The 6,825-nt window shown below is 37.6% G+C and overlaps 1 protein-coding gene across 1 annotated transcript; it reads right to left on the bottom strand.

Moving 5' to 3' along the window:
• Positions 1-3,793: 3,793 nt before the first annotated feature.
• LOC113332359 lies at positions 3,794-5,549 on the bottom strand. The gene is made up of 5 exons (XM_026578905.1): positions 5,205-5,549; positions 4,705-4,887; positions 4,448-4,603; positions 3,972-4,335; positions 3,794-3,889 (listed from the first exon to the last, which is right to left on the bottom strand). The coding sequence occupies exons 1-4, from the start codon at positions 5,511-5,513 to the stop codon at positions 4,033-4,035; spliced, it is 951 nt and encodes a 316-aa protein (XP_026434690.1). The 5' UTR covers positions 5,514-5,549; the 3' UTR covers positions 3,794-3,889; positions 3,972-4,032.
• Positions 5,550-6,825: the final 1,276 nt, after the last annotated feature.

Raw genomic sequence — 6,825 nt, forward strand, 5'->3', positions numbered from 1 at the left:
AAATAATATGTATAGTTGAAATCGTTGTTAAGATAATAAGTGAATTTATATGCTTCAGTTTATGTTTTATAAAGTTTCACCTATGTTTTATGCAAAAAGTAAATTAGCAAAAATATGTATGCATAAGTCTCTTTCCGACCCGTAACGCTTCGAGTTCGGATCTCCATATGGGTTTGACCCTGGTCCGGAACTCGGGGTGTTACATTTACAGTGTAGAAAATCTTAAAAATGGGTGTTGCTGTAGTTTTCATTTTTATTAATATAAACTAATAAGAGTTGGGTCCCGCTAGTGATTTTATTTATATAAATTATTAAAAGTTGGGTCCCATGAAATACTTAACTAATAAAAATAAATATTAAAAAATAAACCCTAAATATCTTAAACGGGTTTTGGAGAGAGAAAAGCACTGGGCGTTTCTTCTTCCAACGCGGGTGTCATTGTTGTTGATGCCAGCATTATTAGGGATAGCGCGCGTCATTACAATAGACGCGCGTCTGTTGTTGCGACTCGATGTTCAAATGAACAGATATGTTCATTTGAACATCCATTTTCTTGGTTTGTTCATTCCATAAAGGGAGCAAAATGAACAAACTCTGAGTTTGTCCATCCCATAGGAATTGCTCTTAACACTTAAAAGGGAATTTGGGTCGTTGACCCGTTAGTCAACTTGGTTAAAATAGTCTAAAATGAACACCCTCCATTGTGAAGATTGGGCTGGCTCGGCTTCATTTCGAAGGAGTGACACTACCAATCTACCATAGATTTTTGTTGTTCTCGTAAAATGGACTTTGCCGATTGAACCTATATTGGGCCAAATTATGTATACTTGGCCCAGTTAAATGACTTTATGTTTGGGCCTTGAGGAATGTTGAATAATTGACATTGTCGATGTGATAACAGCTATTTTCCGGGATCCAGGAAGACTGAATTATACGCATACAATTACAAAACTAGTTTGAGATGCGATAGGAGCATATATGCCTCTACGTGACACCATATTGAGTCTCCTTGAATAGGAAATTGCCAGGCTCAATATGGGGGGAGTGAATGGTTTGCTTAAAAATTAAGAAGTTGTCAGGCTGAATGCGCGCTCAATATGAAGGAGTTGAATGGTTGAAAATGTCTCAAATGGCGAGGAAGCGGTGTATTCTCTGTCACTTTTGAACTTAGTTTAGAATGTTTGGCGTGATTTTCTTTAAAATGTTTTGTTATTTTGATGTTCAAGTAGCAGAATTGTGGTAAAAGCAAGTCGAGTGGAGACCGGCACAGCATGTTATTCGGCAAGGTTTGGTAACCATTTTATATAAATCTTGTCCACTGAACAGACTATTGTCAGTGTGCTTTTGAGAGACAAGTGCTCAAATCTCTAACTATTAAACCATTTGTACAATTCCTAAACCACTTAGTGGTTTCAGATGTTACAAAACTGCCTGCAGGTGCACTCATTGTAAACTCCAGAGCTTCCATGTAGACAACCAACATCTTTTGGGCTGGTTTCTTTTACCAATTGCACGGATTTATTCAATTCCACAAGGCCTGCAAATTTCCACTGAGTATAAAAATGCCAAGCACTTGAACAGAAACCGTCGTCCTATTTTGGAGGTAACTGGACCCAGGTTTGGGTTGTGAGAGAGGAGTGAAAAACAGTGTTCTGCAGTCACAAGCTCCAAACTGCATATGCCACGCTGTATGGGAACCACAATTTGCTGACCAACTCTTATAGGATAATTTTTTGTTGAGGCTGACAATTCCGACAGAAACTATTATTCTATCAAAGAGAACCTGGAGGCTCACAATTCCAAATTGCATCAGGACGAGCAGCTTCTTGCTCGATAAAATGCTTCTCTTTAAGAAACCAAGATTGCAATTTGCGCCATTGCTCCAGGAAGACCAGCTGACAAAGCCAAACACTGGAATGATGGTGCAACTTAACAAATTAGCAAAACAAGCATAGTTTGCAGCATTACTGAAAGCAGAAACAGTCAACAAACAGGGGTTGACAGCGAAATGTTTATCAGAATATCCAGAAACATCTGCAACTGATTATGATAACCAGGGATGATATGGTTTACAAAACCTATTTGAATGCATTTATTTGACCAAATTTAAATCAATGAAATGGACTTAATAAAGGTTTTAAAGTGACGAATGCAAAAAATAACCGTTCCTACAGAAAGAGTATAATCTATCATGGCAGAGAACTTATCTAAAAAACTTTAAAAACTTACAGGTAGCACCGGCGAGATCATACTACGAATACAGAACACAACAAGAGTAACATCTATCATGATTCATGACAAAGAACTAAACATCAAGACAATTTACAAGGAACTAAAGCTAAAAGGGAAATCAAGCTTATACCTGAAACAAGCTGTGTGTTGCTACTTTCACAGTCTTTGTGCTACCAATAGCTCAACCAATACTGATGAACATTCTTTGCTACTTTAACAGTCTTTGCTGCAACATTCTTTTCATGACATTTTAGGCAAACCTCAGGTATATCTTGATGCCAACTTAGAGCTTATTGACTCACTTTTACTGAACCAGACTCCACGCTTCTTCCAATTTCAATTTCCTTACCAGCTTTCATTATCCCACCAATGCATTCTCATGGAATAGTGAATACAACTTCTTCTTCTGCTTTTTTTTCCTTACAAAAAGAAGAAGTTGCTTTCACTACTAGATCAGAATGCAACAATAGAATTTCAATGTTTTTCCTCTTCAAATGAAGAAAGCATATCAGCCTCAAACTTCCAGACTCCACCAATTCATGATGTTTATTGACGCCAACATCATACATAGGAGAATCCTTCCTCCTTCCGCTGCTGGTTTCAGCATTAGGTTTGCTCATGTTATTTTTATCTCTTTGCTTTTCACCACTTTGAGTAACTTCATTCTGCAAACCCCGCGCTTCGGATTCTATCTTTTCAGAATTATGCAATTCTACACATGCGAATATTGAACTTTCCTTTCCACTCCTCAGGATTATGCTCTCCAAATTCGAAACAACACATCTCATTGTTGAATTTTCATCCCAACATCTTTCCAATCTGGTTTTGAATATCTTTAGATACCACAACCCAAATCGAATTAATCTTCAATGCCACTCTGTGTATATCCTTAACACTTCGTCAGAATTTTCCACACCACAAGTTACTGACATCGAATCTTCGTTCCACAGATCGTCTAGTCTCTTCATGATTGCAACATTTAACTTGAAGAGTTTACCACAGAAGTCATGCTTTTTCAGAACCCTATATCAGTTATGACATATTTGGTAAATTTGGGTTTGACTAGAAAAGCATTTAGACATGTGAAGAGCCTATTGATTTGTCTTGTAAGTTGATTGTATTCTTTAGTGGATGGGTTCCATAAACAAAGAAACCTCATATTCTTAGAAATATAAAACCATAAGTAACCATTACAAATAGAACCACACATATGAACAGCACAACCTAGAGATAGAGATTCAGATGTAAAATCTATAATTTCAACGACATGATTTTCTAATTCAATCATTTCTAATACCACAGAAGATGAAGAAATGAATCATAAATCTTAGGCTTCAAATTAGAACCAGATTACATATTTCAGAAACACTTACAGATTGATGATGGAATTTCAATATCACCTGCTTCAGATATGATTTGCTGCTAGTACAGAGTTAGCGGCGGGGAAAAATTAGGGTTTAGAAAAGAACTCATCTGCACTCTCTCTTTGGTTTTATAGCAGCGGCTGGGATAAGAAAAAGTGGGGTTGTTTTACTGTTTAGATGGACTAAAAGAAGCCCGCTCAATTTGATCTAGCAGGTACGTGCCAATCTGATGACATGTCGGGCCGGCCAAAAATAATGCAACACACCAGCTCAGAATTGAACACTATAATAATCTGCATTAGAAATGGAGAACTGAAAATTCATCCTAGACAGATTAAATGCTAAATATTTTACACAATTGATCAGAAAACTGACCAGAACTGTAAACTGCAAACACAGGCTGAATTGCAAGCTCCATCCAGCACTACCACTACTACTACTTGTGCTCTTCATAGCACTGATCAAGGCAAGCGGAGAACCCAACAATATCACTTCTCGGTGTGCTTGGAGCATCAATTTCACTACTGTTTGAGTCATCACTATCTGAAGAAGGAGAAGAAAAATCCAAGCACATTCCTCCCACAACTTGTTCGTACGTTTGATCGATATCTTCCGAGGAGCAGGTGAGTTGATGGTATTCAACGAGCTGGTGAAGACACTGGTTCTCTCGTATTAGGTTGGCATTCTCAGTAGCTAATCGAGACTTCTCTGCAAGCAAAGCTTCCAATTGAAGTCTCACCTTTGAAACACAAAACAAAACAAAACAAATTCACAATCTGTTTCCATATATAGTCCCAAGTCGCATACACACAATATGTTTGAGATAGTTCATTCAGGGTAAAATTGATTACCAGATCATCTTCTTCAGGCTTGTCAGATCCATTGCGAAGTCTCATGTTCTCTTCCTCAAGCATATCGCATCTCTCTTGCATAAATGACAAATCCGATCTAATCAATTTCACTTGTCTAGCAAGTGAAGCTGCATTTGCTGCCATCGAAATTGCAAGCTACAAAAGGACAAGCAAACGCACAAATTATCTCCTACAAAACAAAGCACATTCGGCAGATCACACAAAGTAACTTTAAAAAAACAAAGAAATTAACCAACATTTTTAGCTTTCTTGAGCTTCCCATTCTTCAATTCGTCACCTCCTTTCTGATTCTCAATTGATTGTTCTTCAGACTCGTCATCATGCCTTCTCTTCTTCAAATTTTTGCTGCCCTCTTCTGACTTTTCAGCATCATTTTGCAATATTTCAGTTAATGAAGGTTTTGACAGATCTCTTGCTCCCTATCAATCATACAAATTAGAGGATGCAAGTACAAACCCAAAATTGGCAATAACCCAGAATTCACAATAGATTGATAAACAAACCCAAAATGTAAACTTATAAAATTAAGTGATAAAAAACCCTAAATTGAATCATCATTTTAAGTTTGTAAAAGAGAGAAATTGAAGATTAGAGGATGCAAGTACAAACCCAAAATTGTCAATAACCCAGAATTCACAATAGATTAATACACACACCCAAATCATAAAATTAGAAAAACCTAAATTGAATCACTTGAAGATTGTAAAACAGAAATTGAAGATTAATTAGTAATTACCTCCAGGGCCTTATGTAAATTGCCTTTAAGTTGAATCAAAGAAGAAGAAATTGAATCAAATCCTCGCAGTAGAAGCAAACAATCATCTTCTTCTTTTCTCGATGATGAAACTGGGAATTCAGAATTTTGGTTAATTGATTGTCGATTCTCGAGAAGGGTATCAACTCGATTTCTCAGTGTGCTCCAATAATCTTCTTTCTCTGATAAAACTGAAGGACTTGGTGATAATAATGGTGAAGAAGATTCCATTGAGATACTACCATTAAGTTGAGAACTGAAAGATGGAGTATCTAAAGAAAGAACTGCCATTAATCCCCCTGAAATTTGTAAAGAGAACAGAGAAAGGAAAATGTTCAGATTTAGAAATAGGAGATAGAGAGAGAGAGTAACGGCTAGTTTTCTTAAATAATGAAGAGCACCGCCGTATATCTCCCAACGTTCCAGTCTCTTGACTGGACTCGACTTACCTACTTTATAGATACATCTTGACCCTCCTTTTTAGCTTCTGATTTTAAAATGCATGCTTTAAAAAGATAAAAAATAATAATAAAATATTACCGAGTTTTCATGCTCCTCGGGAGGTCCTAGATTTGAGTCCCTGATGTGATGGCGCACTATTAAAGAGTTTGACATGGAATGTAGGGTTAGCTTGCCCCTTGCGACATAATCACAACCCCCTATCCGCTTCGGCTTCCTTGGCTTGGTTCCTCATGAGCTCGCTGGTAGGCTATCACAACAACTTGTTCAACTAATGTAGTATTATGCCGTTGGAGCTTAACTTGTAAGGCTTCCAACTAGATAATGTAATAATTCTATTATCCAATAATAATATATTGACCAAAAAAATTTAGAAAAATAATAATAAAAATATGGGTAGCTAGCTCAGTTGGTCATCCCCGTTGCGCTCCAAGAGGTTCCAGGTTCGAGTCTCCGGTGGCGCAATATTGCAGTATTTTACATGAAAGGTAGAGTTAAATTGCCCCCCTTGCGACACAATCAGCCCCACTATCCATTTCGGCTCCCTTGGTTGGTTCCTCATGAGGCTCGCTGGTAGGCTAGCACAACCACCTGTTCAATTAATGTAATAGTACGTCGTTGGTAGGGGTGTGCATAAAATCCGCAACCGCAAATTTCATCCGCAACCGTCCGCAAAATTGCGGGTGAAAACCAATCCGCAAGAGTCTTTGGGCAGGACACGGGTGAGTTTTCAAATCCGCAAGGTTTAGCAGTTTGGTTGCGGTTGGTTTTGTAAATCCGCGGGTTCACTCGCACCGTAGGTTATAACAAAAAAAATAAAGGCCAGTTAAATAAAGCCCGGCAAAAAAAAGCTTATTAGCCTCCCGTCGGTGCCATGTATTCTGCTATTTAACCCAACGGAGTTTGCTTTGAAATGAAACGAACTGAAGTTCCCCTTCGCTCAATTTCATGTTAGTTTCAGTCCAAATATCTTTTGAATGGTGTTCATATCTACATTATGGAATTCTCCTTTCGGCTTATTAGTCCCTGAATAGTGATTCTACACCAAATCAATTACTTTGTTTTTTATTATTATGCACGCAAGTTGTTTGATGAAATTCCTAGCATAGCATGTCCAAAAATTCCCTCACCAGTTTTGTTTGTT

Source organism: Papaver somniferum, unplaced genomic scaffold, assembly GCF_003573695.1.
Source record: "Papaver somniferum cultivar HN1 unplaced genomic scaffold, ASM357369v1 unplaced-scaffold_131, whole genome shotgun sequence".
Classification (NCBI taxonomy): domain Eukaryota; kingdom Viridiplantae; phylum Streptophyta; class Magnoliopsida; order Ranunculales; family Papaveraceae; genus Papaver; species Papaver somniferum.

What these genes read in the sequence shown, in the direction of transcription:
- LOC113332359 (XM_026578905.1), bottom strand. Translation starts at nt 5,513, where the DNA reads ATGGCAGTTCTTTCTTTAGATACTCCATCTTTCAGTTCTCAACTTAAT. An exon ending in ATTTACATAAGGCCCTGGAG is followed by an intron (nt 4,888 to 5,204) that starts GTAATTACTAAT and finishes TATGATTGATAG; the next exon opens with GGAGCAAGAGATCTGTCAAA. An exon ending in AGCCTGAAGAAGATGATCTG is followed by an intron (nt 4,336 to 4,447) that starts GTAATCAATTTT and finishes TGTGTTTCAAAG; the next exon opens with GTGAGACTTCAATTGGAAGC.